This window comes from Rhinopithecus bieti, unplaced genomic scaffold (assembly GCF_001698545.2).
Source record: "Rhinopithecus bieti isolate Rb0 unplaced genomic scaffold, ASM169854v2 scaffold_7438, whole genome shotgun sequence".
Taxonomy (NCBI): domain Eukaryota; kingdom Metazoa; phylum Chordata; class Mammalia; order Primates; family Cercopithecidae; genus Rhinopithecus; species Rhinopithecus bieti.
The window spans coordinates 501,620-517,343 of NW_016805589.1; the positions used below are offsets into that span (position 1 = coordinate 501,620).

At 41.9% G+C, this 15,724-nt stretch overlaps 3 protein-coding genes across 3 annotated transcripts in view; all 3 read left to right on the forward strand.

The window, feature by feature from the left end:
• The window catches only part of LOC108530186 (protocadherin beta-15), a 172,872-nt gene that overhangs the window by 104,795 nt on the left and 52,353 nt on the right, over window positions 1-15,724 (forward strand). The window lies entirely within an intron of this gene.
• On the forward strand, window positions 1,064-5,096 carry LOC108530178 (protocadherin beta-10). The gene is given in 4 exon segments (XM_017872873.1): window positions 1,064-3,897; window positions 3,900-3,971; window positions 3,973-4,043; window positions 4,045-5,096. Coding segments are annotated over 4 exon segments (2,439 nt in total). The 5' UTR covers window positions 1,064-1,965; the 3' UTR covers window positions 4,409-5,096.
• LOC108530152 (protocadherin beta-11-like) lies at window positions 8,919-11,670 on the forward strand. Its single transcript, XM_017872857.1, is given in 2 exon segments — window positions 8,919-10,207; window positions 10,209-11,670. Coding segments are annotated over 2 exon segments (2,442 nt in total). The 5' UTR covers window positions 8,919-9,227.

Below are 15,724 nucleotides of genomic sequence, written 5' to 3' on the forward strand. Positions count from 1 at the left end.
GTTCCTTCCTTCCTTCGTTCCTTCCTTCCTTCGTTCCTTCCTTCCTTCCTTCCTTCCTTCCTTCCTTCCTTCCTTCCTTCCTTCCTTCCTGAGACACGGTCTTACTCTGTCACCCAGGCTGGAGTTCAGTGGCACAATCCTGACTCACTGCAACCTCTGCCTCCTGGGCTCAAGGGATCCTCCCACCTTAGCCTCCCAAGTAGCTTGGACTACAGGTGCGTGCCACCATGCCTGGCTAGTCTTTTGCAGAGATGGGATTTGGCCAGGTTGCCCAGGCTGATCTTGAACTCCTGGGCTCAAGCCATCCTCCTTCCTCAGCCTCCCAAAATTCTGGGATTACAGGCATGAGCCAATGTGCCCATCCAAAATTTTATGTTTTTTTTTTGAGATGGAGTCTCGTAAAGTTACCTTTTTAAAAAATGTTCAATTTTCCCTGTATTGATATCAACCTAAATAAAATATAATATTCCTATTGTGATGTGAGAAATCTTTAACCAGCCTTATCTAAAAATAAAAAGAGAAGCCATTGTAAGACGTTGAGTATGTGTAAATGTGTTTGTGTTTGTAGCCAAAAGGCAAAGGTATTATGTAAAATATTTAATAATTTATTGTTTTATTTCTGACTTAAAAAGTCGGAGGTCCCTGTTATATTTTTAATGGCTAACAACTCAGTCTCATTAAGTTGGAAAAAAAGGAACGTATCAATGAGACATTTATATGGTTTGGTTTGTATATTCATCATAGTATATATTGGTGGTATCTAGCCCTTTCTCTGTAAAACATCCCTATGTTTAATCTGTATTTCTTACTTATTATGTGAAAATTTGAGCTTCTTTCTAGATATTAGCCCTTTGAATAAAATTCTGTGTGAGTCAGATTTAATAATTTGTTCTCACTTTCAATAGTGTTAGGATAAGTGTTAGTTTGATCTGTTCTTTACCTCCCCTTATTTGGTTCAGAGAAATTAGGGCCTACTAGATTTCCATTAAAAGGGACCTGAAAATAAAGGCCAGTCCCTTCTTTAACTCTGCAAGTTATTTTAAAGCCAATATAAGAAAAAAAATTGCAAAGTATGAACAAATTAAAGAAAATAATTTTCAAATAGCAGAGTTCGAAAGGCACGGTTGTTTCATGTCTTACTAGAGTTTATTTATGCATGCCTTAATATAGCAAGCATTTAGTGAGTGGCTAATTTGCCAACCGAAGATGACTAAGACATAGTGTTCTCAAGTAGTTCACACATTGATGAGGGGGCAAATTGGCCTGAAACATAAAGCAATAATATTTATAGAGTAAGCATAGTTGTATGCATAAGTTTTAGAGAAGCACAGTGGAGAGACAGCCTAAATGCTTGGTTCTGGACTACAGAGCAGTGATTCTAGCTAGGCAATGTAATGAGATCTTGAAGAAATTTGTTGAAGAAGATGTGAAACACGTTTTTTGTTGTTGTTAGTTTTTGGTGTTCCTATGCCCAAAGTTTTGGAGAAAGTGAAATCGATTATTTTGGTGGTTCCAGGAGGCACCCACAATTTTCCCTTTGTTTACATAAGAGTTGTGTCAGAGGCGAAAGGCCTAGTACACAGCTAAATCTAACACAGAATTGAACAGGGTTACTACTAGAAACATTTTTTCAACTGTTCAGTTTTTAACTTTTCTCATGAAGCAATGAAGAATTTTTATATAGACAAACACAACAATTGGACACGGCCATTTGACTGTATTGGAAGCCACAAGGTGGCGCTGCAGGCTAAAGAGATGGAGGAACAAAATTGACCAGAATGCTACGGAAGTCCTTGACAAAAAGGAAAGATCGAGACAGATGGGCTGAGAAGAAAAGCTGTCGAGCCCCCGATTAGGAAAGGAAAATTAAAACCCTAGATCTCTGCTACACATAAGTCTGGGTTTGCGATTGCTATTTGTGCTGGGGCAGTGTGATTGAGACTGACATTGAGGAAAGCAGCAGCTATGGAGGCCAGGGAGTTCAGCTTCCCAAGACAAAGGCAAGTCCTGTTTCTTTTTCTTTTTTGGGGAGTGTCCTTGGCAGGTTCTGAGTTTGGACGTTATTCGGTGACTGAGGAAACAGACAGAGGATCCTTTGTGGTCAATCTGGCAAAGGATCTGGGACTAGCAGAGGGGGAGCTGGCTGCAAGGGGAACCAGGGTGGTTTCCGATGGTAACAAACAATACCTGCTCCTGGATTCACACACTGGGAATTTGCTCACAAATGAGAAACTGGACCGAGAGAAGCTGTGTGGCCCTAAAGAGCCCTGTATGCTGTATTTCCAAATTTTAATGGATGATCCCTTTCAGATTTACCGGGTTCAGCTGAGAGTCAGGGATATAAATGATCACTCGCCAGTGTTTCAGGACAAAGAAACAGTCTTAAAAATATCAGAAAATACTGCTGAAGGGACAGTATTTCGACTAGAAAGAGCACAGGATCCAGATGGAGGACCTAACGGTATCCAAAACTACACGATCAGCCCCAACTCTTTTTTCCATGTTAAAATTGGTGGCAGTGATGAAGGCATGATATATCCAGAGCTAGTGTTGGACAAAGCACTGGATCGGGAGGAGCAGGGAGAGTTCAGCTTAACCCTCACAGCGCTGGATGGTGGGTCTCCACCCAGGTCTGGGACCTCCACTATAGGCATTGTTATCTTGGACGTCAATGACAATGCCCCACAGTTTGCCCAGGCTCTGTATGAGACCCAGGCTCCAGAAAACAGCCCCATTGGGTTCCTTATTTTTAAGGTATCGGCAGAAGATATAGACTCTGGAGTTAACGCGGAAGTATCCTATTCATTTTTTGATGCCTCAGAAAATATTCGAACAACCTTTCAAATCAATCCTTTTTCTGGGGAAATCTTTCTCAGAGAATTGCTTGATTATGAGTTAGTAAATTCTTACGAAATAAATATACAGGCAATGGACGGTGGAGGCCTTTCTGCAATATGTAGGGTTTTGGTGGAAGTGTTGGACACCAATGACAATGCCCCTGAACTCATCATATCATCACTTTCCAACTCTGTTGCTGAGAATTCTCCTGAGACGGTACTGGCTGTTTTTAAGATTAATGACAGAGACTCTGGAGAAAATGGAAAGATGGTTTGCTACATTCAAGAGAATCTGCCATTCCTACTAAAACCTTCTGTGGAGAATTTTTACGTCCTAATGACAGAAGGTGCGCTGGACAGAGAGAGCAGAACTGCGTACAACATCACTATCACCGTCACTGACTTGGGGACACCCAGGCTGAAAACCGAGCACAACATAACCGTGCTGGTCTCCGACGTCAATGACAACGCCCCCACCTTCACCCAAACCTTCTACACCCTGTTCGTCCGCGAGAACAACAGCCCCGCCTTGCACATCGGCAGCGTCAGCGCCACAGACAGAGACTCAGGCACCAACGCCCAGGTCACCTACTCGCTGCTGCCGCCCCAGCACCCGCACCAGCCCGTCGCTCCCTGCGTCTCATCAACGCGGACAATGGGCCACCTGTTCGCCCTCAGGTCTTTATGGAACTACGAAAGCCCTGCCAGGCCCTTCGGGGAGTTCCACAGCGGCGTGGGCGGCCGCAGACGTGGGCTCCCCGGCGCTGAGCCAGCGAGGGCGCTGCGTGCGCGTGACTGGTGCTGGACGGCCAACGACAACTCGCCCTTCGTGCTTGTACCCGCTGCAGGAAATGGCTCGGGCCGGGCCCTGCCCACCGAGCTGGTGGCCCCGGCGGCCTGACGGCTACCTGGGGGCGACCAAGGAGGGTGGCGGTGGACGGGGACGTACTCCGGCCAGAACGCCTGGTGTCGTACCAGGCTGCTTCAAGGGCCACGGAGCCTGCGGCTGTTCGGTGTGTGGGGCGCACAATGGCGAGAGTTGCGCACCGCCAGGCCTGCTGAGCGAGCGCCGACGCGGCCAAGCACAGGCTGTGGGGTGCTCGGTCAACGGACAATGGCGAGCCTCCGCGCTCAGGCCACCACCACGCTATACGTTACTACCTGGGTGGACGGCCTTCTCCCAAGCCCTACCCTGCCTCTTCCCAGGAGCCCAGGTCGAGGCCGACTCGCTCACCGTTTACCTGGCGGTGGCGTTGGCCTCGGTGTCGTCGCTGTTCCTCTTTTCAGTGCTCCTGTTCGTGGCGGTGCGGCTGTGCAGGAGGAGCAGGGCCGCCTCTGTGGGTCGCTGCTCGGTGCCCGAGGGCCCCTTTCCAGGGCATCTGGTGGACATGAGCGGCGCTGGGACCCTGTCCCAGAGCTACCAGTATGAGGTGTGTCTGACGGGAGGCCCCGGAACCAGTGAGTTCAAGTTCTTGAAACCAATTATTTCAGATATTCAGACACAGGGCCCTGGGAGGAAAGATGAACAAAATTCCACCTTCCGAAATAGCTTTGGATTTAATATTCAGTAAAGTCTGTTTTTAGTTTCATGTACTTTTGGTGTGTTGCATAGCCATGTTTCCATTAGTTTACTTTTAAATCCCAAATTTAAGTTATTATGCAACTTCAAGCATTATTTTCCAGTAGTATATCCCTGTGATTTTACAATGTTTCATGTCTTTTTTTTTTTTTGCATTAATAACAACTAGGTTTAATGTAATTAGTATTTTTTTCTAAATGATAGTGTTAAGACTTTAATTCTTTCCAACTGCCCAAGGAATTAATTACTATTATATCTCATCACAAAAATCTGAGGTTTTGATTCATTTCAGAGCTTGCATCCCATGATTCTAATCGTTTCTGTCTATAGTGTACTTGCTCTATTTAAGAAGGCATATCTACATTTCCAAACTCATTCTAACATTCTATATATTCGTGTTTGAAAACCATGTCATTTATTTCTAAATCATGTATTTAAAAAGAAATATTTCCCTACTACTATGCTCTTGACAAAATGAAACAAAGCATATTGTGAGCAATATTGAACATCAATAATACCCTTAGTTTATATACTTATTATTTTATGTTTAAGCATGCTACTTTCACTTGGCCAATATTTTCTTATGTTAACTTTTGCTGATGTATAAAACAGACTATGCCTTATAACTGAAATATAATTACAATCTGCATGAAAATGAATACAAATAAAACATTTTGAAATTCGTGTTTGAGATTGCTGGAGATATTCATTTTATGTTGCATATTTATTTTAAATACCAAATTTTAATAATCAAGAGGAACTAAAGGTTAGAACGAAAAACAAGTTTCATTAGTTTTTTATATTACTATATGTTAAATATATACTATATATAACTAACATTTTATAATTTTCTAAATTAGCTGTTCTACCAGTCCCTTACCACAGTGTGGTTTCTTCTTGAATTGATCTCAATATTTATAAATAATATGTTTATAATACTATATCTTGATACTGTTTTGTATTTGAACCATTTCTTTCTATAATAGAAAAGCATTTAGCTTTCTTATTTCCAAACTAGCAAACACATACAAACATTGCAAATTGTTTTTCTCCTGTTCTCCCAATAGAGATGCCACAGTTTCTTAGTTAAATTAGTAGTTAGTATCTATATTGCTGTGTGCTTCAGAATGTCTTTGTGTACTGTACTATAATTACATTTCCTTACTTGAAAAGTATGGTTCCTAGAGTTCATAATTGTTATTTCATACTTGCATTATTTTCTATGTACTTCTATTGCTGTTTTCCATATCTTTCATTTCAATGTATTTTCTTCTTAAAAATATTCCAATTTTTAAGATACTCTGTCAATGACATTTACTTTCAGGAGCTCTTTCAACCTGAATTTCCTCTGTTTCATTTAGACTGGTTCATCTATAGACTGTTACCCTGGGACTTTTTTCCCTTCCGTACTTTTCTTCATGAGTCTCTTTTTACAAGGTCCAGTATACTCTTCTTTCTTAGTTTACTCTCTTATTCAGCTGGCACACATCTCTCAAGGCCTTCATATAAATGAATGCAGAAGAGATTTTTAAAAATTGTCTCCTTACATTGTGAAGACATCTTTTTTGTTTGTTTTCATTTGCTTGATAGTTTGACTGGGTATAAAATTCTAGTTTGAAAATAATTTTCCCTCAGATTTTGAAAGCTGAAGCTGTTTCTTTTACTCATTGCATGTCGAGTTCCTTTTCAAAAGACTGACTTGATTTTGATTCCACCTCTCTTTGTTCCTTCTCTCTTACCTCCTTCCCTGGAAGCCCTGAAAAACTTTTTCCTGGTATTCTGAAAAGACCGTAATATAGGCATTTTATTTATTAATCTGGCCATGTAGGCATACCCTGTTAACATATAGACTCTCACTGTAAGTTCTGATAAATTTTCTTGTTATGTTTTAGTAATAGTTTATCCATTGAGTTTTCTACAGTCTCACTTTAACCAGAATCTCATTAAATATTGCACCTCCTGCATTGATTTTCTGAGACTCTAAATTATAATTTTTTTTCTTCTTTTCCATCTCTTGTTCTACTTATTAGACAATTCATGTAATCATCTAATCTTCATATTTAAGTTTTCTTTTGGATAACAAATATTTATTTTAAGAGCTCTTTTGGTTTTCATGACATATTGCAAATTTGCAAATGTAAATCTTGTTTCACCTATAATTAATCTATTTATTCTTTAAAAATGCATTATATAGTAAGAGTTATTATTATACCTATTTTAAACTTGCAAGTGAATCAAAGGGAAGAATTTGCCTAAGGCTATATAGCTAGTAAGGGGCACTTAAGCCCTAAGCTATTCTTTGTCTTCCAGATATGAATATGTACTTGATAGGGTTATTGTTAACATTAACTAGATAAATATATATGAGGCACTAGAATAATGAACTTAGAATAGGTCAATAAGTGTTAGCTCTTATTACATTTTGTTTCTCTAGGGATATTAATCAGACATTTTAAAAGACTTTCTTTTGTTTTCTGAATTATATCTATTGCCTCCTGTTGCTTTTTGTGTGTGGCGGTAGTATTACAGTTTTGGTCTTTCTATTTCATGTTGTAAGTATTTTCTCAAAAGTCTTGTGATCTTTGGCTATCTTGTTATATATATGAATGATGACACAGCAAATGCTGACAGTCAACCCTTCATGAGTATTGATGACAGGGCTTCACTCTAATGTAACCATGATAGGATGGAGCTGCTACCTTGGGAAACCCCCACATATCAGTACATGTAAGTCTTTATCTGCACCTTTCATACTCCCCGGGATAGAATTCTACAATATTCAATGTTCTGGGGTTTGATGGAGAAGACATTAGGCATATATCTTGTGTCCTACAATCTGAGAGTATCATGGCTAGGAGTCTCACTATACAGAAGGCAGTGTTTTGCCTAATCTCCTTATCTTTAGTTTCATACCTCCTACTTTCACTCAGCTCTGCCTGAGGTTTCCAAGACTGGAGATAGTATAATTTCTCCAGAATGTAATCTAATTTCTCCAGAGTATAAGCTTTCCATTCTCTGGCTCTCAGTTATTTTCTTGTCTCTGTATGATGGCGAAAAGACCACAGAATTCAACTATCCAGTATACATACTTTCAACTAATAAATTCTTTTTAAAGCCCTTACTTCACTTCAGCCTTCTTATACACCTGGTTCCTCCAAGTCTGGTACATACTAGGATTATGTAGGGAAAATCCAGTAGTTTATTTTTAGTATCTCCAATGCAGGAACTTTATTTTAGACATTTCTTGGAACTGTTGTCAGTTGTTCTTTCATCTGCTTCCTATCATCAGATAATTTGTGTATTCACTTATGTATTCTTTGTCTTTGTGAGTTCATACCTTTTGTTATTTTTCTGTCATTTTAGGGGGGGTTGAGAAGAAGGAAGAATAATTGTATAGTCAATCCACATACTATTGAATTTCTACTCTTCTGCACTGATAATTTTTCAACCATGTATCTAGTTCACATTTTTATGAATGTAATTTGAAATTAGCATTTTTTTTAAACTGCAGACTTCTTAGATGTCCTACATTCTTGAGAGTATTTTGAGATGTCTAATAGTGGATACCATTGGCAGGTTCCAAGCACCTATTCCAACCATCTCCCTCATTATGTAGGAGCCATGCATTTCAGCTAGGACTGAAACCACCTCAGGTTTAAGGGGCAATTTCTGACTGGATTAAAACAAAGGGCCAAAAATGGAGTCTTTAGATTCTAGGACTATAATCTCTACCTTTAATCCTATACATCTTGAGACACTGATTTCTTCAGTAACAGGCTGAAGTGCTCTCAATTGGGCTAATCAGAATGAAGGCTAAGATTTTGTTCTATTATTGAGGAAGAAAATCTCTTCAGCTTCTTGAGCTGAAAAACAAAGCAGATAGCCATAATTGTTGCTGGAATAAATCTTGGGAAACTGAGGGAGGCCAGTCTCAGAAATAAGCCTGCTTTAAATGAAACTAACATGCTTGTGCACTTATTATTTTTTGAGAAGCTGGAACTAAATCAAGGATTCTCATAATGTGTTCTACTCCCAATATCTTACTTTACTTTCTAGCAGTTCACAATTCTTTGTTACCAAGGAAATCTAAATGAATGCCTTCTTGTGCTATCATAACTATCAAAGTATGTCCCATCTCATGGTTAATCCAGTTTCATATCAAATATGAGAAGACTTCTAAAACGACCCATGTATACTTTGCCTTTTCATTACCACCTAAGGAAAGTCAAGTAGTGATAGAATTTTGTACAGCTTGATAATATTATTGTTGTTTTACGTTTCCAATCTTCTCAGAAAGATTACAAACCATTGGGGTCCAGGAATCACATCTTGTATTTCTGTATTCACCACAACTAAGCATGTTTGGCTGTGTGGAGAGTAGGGAAAGGTAAATGCTTTAAGATGAGTATTAACAGCATATCAAACTAAAGAGAACATGAAATAATTATTATAGAAGGTGCAATATATTTGTAATCACTTGAACACAATGAATAAAACAATGTTTGTTTCCAGAGGACATATAAGTGAATGGAATTTAGGTAGCTTTCACCAAACTGTGAAAATCTATGGAGACACTTGGTGGCGCTGCAGGATAACATCGTGAAAAGTAAATTGACTGGATGGCGTTGTGAACACTGATAACCAGTGCACACAGAGAAGCAGAAGACAGAAAGAACAAGCCTTCAAGAGGGTGACTTAGAAGCCATTCAACAGGGTTAAAATCCTTAGACCGTAGAGGATTTGGTGGACAAGTCAGAGACACGTTCCCCAGAACTGAAGCCATTCTTCAAGAAGCCTACAAGAAAGGAGCTATGGAGAATGGAAGAGCACGCACTCAGCAGATAAGGCAAGTCCTGCTTCTCTTTGTTTTGCTGGGAATGTCTCAGGCGGGCTCTGAACCTGGGAGCTTTTCCGTGGCAGAGGAAATGCAGAGCGGGAGTTTTGTAGGCAATCTGGCAAAGGACCTGGGGCTAAAGGTGAGAGAACTGTCCTTACGGGGGGCTCAGGTGGTCTCTAATGATAAGAAACAGCATTTGCAGCTGGACATAAACACTGGGGATTTGCTCTTAAGTGAAACACTAGACAGGGAGGAGCTCTGCGGTTCCATCCAGCCTTGTGTGCTACATTTCCAGGTGTTAATGAAAAACCCCACGCAGTTTTTACAAATTGAACTCCAGGTCAGGGATATAAATGATCACTCTCCTATCTTCTTGGAAAAACAAATGCTCCTAGAAATCCCAGAGAATAGTCCTGTTGGTGCTGTGTTCTTACTAGAAAGTGCGAAGGATTTAGATGTAGGAATCAATGCTGTAAAAACCTACACAATAAGCCCCAACTCTCATTTTCACATTAAAATGAGAGTCAATCCAGACAATAGGAAATACCCCGAGTTAGTTCTGGACAGGGCACTGGATTATGAAGAGCGCCCGGAGCTCAGTTTCATCCTCACTGCTCTGGATGGCGGGTCCCCTCCCAGGTCTGGAACTGCCTTGGTCAAAGTGGTGGTTGTGGACATTAATGACAACTCCCCTGAGTTTGAGCAGGCTTTTTATGAGGTGAAGATTCCAGAGAATAGCATCCTTGGCTCGCTGGTTTTGACTGTCTCAGCTTGGGATTTAGACTCTGGAACAAATGGTGAAATATGCTATACTTTATCCCATGCTTCAGAAGATATTCGCAAGACATTTGAAATTAATCAAAAGTCTGGAGACATTACTTTAACAGCACCTTTGGATTTTGAAACGATTGAATCATACTCAATAATCATTCAAGCCACAGATGGGGAGGACTTTTGGAAAATCTACGGTCAGAATTCAGGTGATGGATGTAAATGACAATGCTCCTGAAATCACTGTGTCATCAATTACCAGTCCAATCCCAGAAAATACGCCAGAGACCGTGGTTATGGTTTTTAGTATCCAAGATATAGACTCTGGGGACAACGGAAGAATTGTTTGTTCCATTCCAGAAGACCTCCCATTCGTGCTAAAATCTTCAGTTGAGAATTATTACACGTTGGAAACAGAGAGACCACTGGACAGAGAGAGCACAGCCGAGTACAATATCACCATCACCGTCACCGACTTGGGGATACCCAGGCTGAAAACCGAGTACAATACAACTGTGTTGGTCTCCGACATCAATGACAACGCCCCCACCTTCACCCAAACCTCCTACACCATGTTCGTCCGCGAGAACAACAGCCCCGCCCTGCACATCGGCAGTGTCAGCGCCACAGACAGAGACTCAGGCACCAACGCCCAGGTCACCTACTCGCTGCTGCCGTCCCAGGATCCGCACCTGCCCCTCGCCTCCCTAGTCTCCATCAACACAGACAACGGCCACCTGTTCGCCCTCCGGTCGCTGGACTACGAGGCCCTGCAGGAGTTCGAGTTCCACGTGTCGGCGGTTCACACGTGGCGCGCCGCAGACGCCCGCGGCCTCCCCCGCGCGCTGAGCAGCAGAGGCGCTGCGGTGGCGCCGTGCTGGTCTGACGGACCCAACCCCGACAACCTCCCGCCCTTCGTCGCTCGATACCCCCGCGCTGCAGAATCGGCTCCGCGCCCACCGCTGCACCCGAGCTGCGTGCCCGCCCGTGCTCGCCAGGGAAGCCGGGGGCTATCTGGTGACCAAACGGCGTGGGTGGCGCCGGTGGGATGGCTGGACCTCGGCGGCCAGAACGCTGGCTGTCCCGTACCAGCCTGCTCAAGGCACGCAGAGCTGGGCCTGTTCGGCGTGTGGGCGCACACATGGCGAGGTGCGCACCGCCCCAGGCTGCTGAGCGATGCGCGACGCAGCCAAGGCAAAGGCTGGTGCGTGCTGGTCAACGGACCATGGCAGCCTCCGCCGGCTCAGTCCTCGGCCACACGTTGCACAGTCTCTGGTGGGACGGCTTCGTCCAGCCCCTATCTGGCCCCGCTCCCCCAGGAGGCCGGCTCCGGCCCAGGCCCAGACCCGAACTCGCTCACCGTCACCTGGTCGTGGCGTCTGGGCCTCCGGTGTCGTCGCCTCGTTCTCCTCCTGTCGGTGCTCCTGTTCGTCCGCCGGCTCGTCGCGCTGTCGCACGGAGGAGCAGGGCGGCCTCCGGTGGGTCGCTGGACTCCTGGTCGCCCCGAGGCCCGCCCCTTTCCAGCGCGCATCGGGTGGCACGTGGAGCGGCACCCGGCACCACTATCCAAGAGCTACCCCGCCTATGCAAGCGTGTGTCCTGACAGCGACGCGCCTCCGGGGACAAAAATGAATTCAAGTTCCTAAAACCCGGTTATCCCCGTAATATCCACGCAAAAGGGTCCTGGGAAGAATAGGTGAAAGGGAAGAACCCCGACCTTCCCAAAACTCAGCTTTGAATTTAATTTTTATAAGAACGCTATTCTACCATTTTCCATGACTGTTTTTAGTTTTATAGAACCAGTATCGATATTATTTCAATTTAAAACACTAGTTACGTTACATTATGCAATCAACTAATCCGATCTTTTAACTTTTTCTTTTCTTCCCACTTTTTTTTCTTTTTTTTTTTTTTTGACCGAGTCCTCGCTTTCCCCCTGGCTGGAGTGCAGTGGTGTGATCTCAGCTCACTGCAACCTCCCCCTCTCGGGTTCAAGCAATTCTCCTGCCTCAGCCTCCCGAGTAGCTGGCATTACAGGCGCCCACCACCACGCCCGGCTAAATTTTTTTTTTTTTAATCTTTAGTAGGCTTGGGGTTTCACCATGTTGGCCAGGTGGGTCTCAAACTCTTAACCTCATGATCCACCCGCCTTGGCCTCCCAAGGTGCTGGGAATACAGGCGTGAGCCACTGCGCACCCAGCATTTTTTTTTTATACAGAGTCTTGAGCCACCCAGACTGGAGGTCAGTGGCAGGATCTCAGCTCACTGCAACCTCTGCCTCCTGGGCTCAAGCGATCAGTTCACCTCAGCCTTCAAGTAGCTAGGACTACAGGCATCCGCCACCGTGCCAGTTACTTTCTGTATTTTTTGTAGAAACGGATCGTCACAACATTTCTTAGGCTGGTCTTTAACTTCTGAGCTCAAGCGATGCACTCCCCTCAGCCTCCCAAAGTGCTGAGATTACAGGCGGCCAGGCCTATTTTCAATTTTCACGTATTGCATCTCATTGTGAATAACATTGTAAATCCTTTTTATATTAAGTAACAGGTAGTTAATCCATTTCTAATGAATAATTTTAAGGTTTTAATCCTTTCCAAGTGTACAATAATTTATTGATTATTATTTCTCACTCTAGAACACTGACTTTGATTTTCTCTTGGGTTTTTTGTTTCGTTTTGTTTTGCTTTTGAGACGATGTTTCGCTCTTGTCACCCAGGCTGGAGTGCAATGGCGGGGTCTCCAAAAAAAAAGAAAGAAAAGAAACAGTATTTTCTTTAATTTCCAGACTCCTTCTATTGAGTGGCTTCTTCTAGAATTACCTCAATACTTCTAAATGATATGTTTTTGTTGTTAAATCTTGCAACTCCATTTTACATTTTAATCACTTCTTGCTATGGATTTTTAAAAATGATTTAACTTTCTTTCCAACTAATGTAAACCAATATAAGCACTGCACATTCCCTTTCTCCTATTCTCCCAATAAAATTGTTACAGTTTTTGTTGTTGTTGTTGTTGTTGTTGTTGTTGTTGTTGGCAGAGTCTTACTCTGTAGCCCAGATTGGAGTATAGTGGTGTGATCTCACCTCACTGTAACCTCTGCCTCCCGGGTTCAAGTGGTTCTCCTGCCTCAGCCTCCTGAGTAGCTGGGATTACAGGCACCCACCACCCCACCTGGCTAAGTTTTGTATTTTAGTAGAGATGGGGTTTCACCATGTTGGTCAGGCTCGTCTTGAACTCATGACCCCAGGTGATCCACCCACCTCAGCCTCCCAAAGTGTTGAGATTACAGGTGTGAGCCACCACTCGCAGCCTACAGTTTTTTTTAAGTTAAACTAATAGTGTCCATATTACTAAGGTTTCTTCAAGATACACATTAGTGTAGTGTGATTAAATTTCCTTTCTCAAGAAACATTTTTCCTAGAACTGAAAATTGTTTTGTACTTACGTAATTTTCCATTTACTAATATTAGTTTCTTTACATTCTCTAATTTGAATCTCTTTCTTCTCAAAATATTCAAATGTATCAGATACCTATCAATTATGCTTATTTCTTGGTGATCTTTCACCCAGATCTCTACTTCATTCATACTGGTTGCTCTATAGGCTGTCACCCTAGGACTTTAAAAAATATTTTTCTTTTTTTTTTTCTTTTTTTTTTTTTTTTTTGAGACGGAGTCTCGCTCTGTCGCCCAGGCTGGAGTGCAGTGGCCGGATCTCAGCTCACTGCAAGCTCCGCCTCCTGGGTTCACGCCATTCTCCTGCCTCAGCCTCCCGAGTAGCTGGGACTACAGGCGCCCGCCACCTCGCCAGGCTAGTTTTTTGTATTTTAGTAGAGACGGGGTTTCACCGTGTTAGCCAGGATGGTCTCGATCTTCTGACCTTGTGATCCACCCGTCTCGGCCTCCCAAAGTGCTGGGATTACAGGCTTGAGCCACCGCGCCCGGCCTAATATTTTTCTTTATTGGTCTTCTTTTATAAGATCCAGTACATTCTTCTTTCTTAGTTTACTCTCTTATTTTGTTGATGCACATCTCTCAGTACCTTCATAGAAATGGACACAGAGGAAGTAAAACTTTTTGAGAGCTTATTTTGTTATTTTATTTTTTAATTTGATTGATAGTTTGGGCATAACATTCTAGATTGAAAATAATTTTCCCTCAGATTTCAAAAACACTGCTCCTTTTATTGACTGCATATAGAATTGCTGTTCAGAAGACTGATTCCATTCTGATTCCTATGTCTTTTTATGTGATTCCCCTCACCTTTTTTTTCTTTCTTTCTGGGAGCATTTAAAAAATTCCCCTGATCTTCTGAAAATACCTTAGTACTGGCTCTTTATTGACTAATCTGTTCATATGGCTATGCCTGTTCATGTTTATCTTTTTTCTTTTTCTTCTTTTTCTTTTATCTTTTTTCTTTTTTAACACAGCCTGGTAACTGTGTTATCCAGGCTGGAGTGCAGTGGCTATTTATAGGCACAATCATAGCACCCTGCAGCCTCTAACTCAAGAGCTACTTCTGCCTCAGCCTTCCAAGTAGCTGTGACTACAGGCATATGCTAGACTCCTTGGCTGACGTTCAGACTATCAATTTTATTTCTGAGAAATTTTGGTTGGGCATGGTGACTCACACCTGCAATCCCAGTACTTTGAGAGGCTGAGGCAGGAGGATTATTTGAGGCCCCGAGTTTGAGACCACCCTGGGCAACATAGTGAGAATCTATCTCTACACAAAAACAATTTTTAAGAGGAATTTTCTTGGTATGTTTTACTTATAATTTCTCCCTTGAGCTCTCTGGATTCTCACTTCAACAAAAATCTCAGTTAAATATTAGACCTCCTAGATTGACTCTATAAAAGTCTAAGACTTTTTTCCTTTCTTATTTTTTCTTTGCCTCTCATTCCATTTTTTGGACAATTTATTTAATCACTCAATCTTTTATATTTAAGTTTTTCTTTGTGACTGACAAATACTTTTAAGAGTTGTTTTGGTTCTCTGAATGTTTTTCATGGTATCCTGTCATAGATTTATAAATGTAATATTTTCTCTCATTTATAATTAATCTTTTCTTTAAAAATGCATTATGTAGTATTGTTATTATTATCCATTTTAAAAGTGAAAGTGAGTCTAAGGGGAGTTGAGAACTTGTCCAAGGTAATATAGCTAGTAAGGAGCACTTAAGTCGTAATCTAGTCTTCATCTTACAATAGGAATACATACTTCACACAGTTACTATTTAGATTAAATGGATAAATGCATTATGAGACACTTAGAACAATGGGTAGCATAGAGCAAATACTAAATAAGTATTAGCTTTTATTAGATTTTCTTTCTCTGGGAATATTAATCAGACATTTTGAAAGGCTTTCTTCTGCTTTCTATATTATTGTTCCTTCTTTTTTCTTGGTGGTAGTGATGATGGTAGTTTTGGTCTTTCTATGTCATGTTACAGGCATCTCCTCAAATGCCTTGGCTATCTTCTCATATTTTAGAAGGATGATAATACCAAAATGCTGACAATCAACTCTGTGAGCAAACAGTACCTGTTGATGGCAGGGCTTCATTCTAATATAACCATGCTAGGATAAGGCTATTACCTTATGAGACACCAAATATTAATATGTGTCTTTATTTGGGGCTTTCATATTCTCCAGATTAGAATTCTACAATATTCACTGTGTGGGGATGAACTAGGGGTCA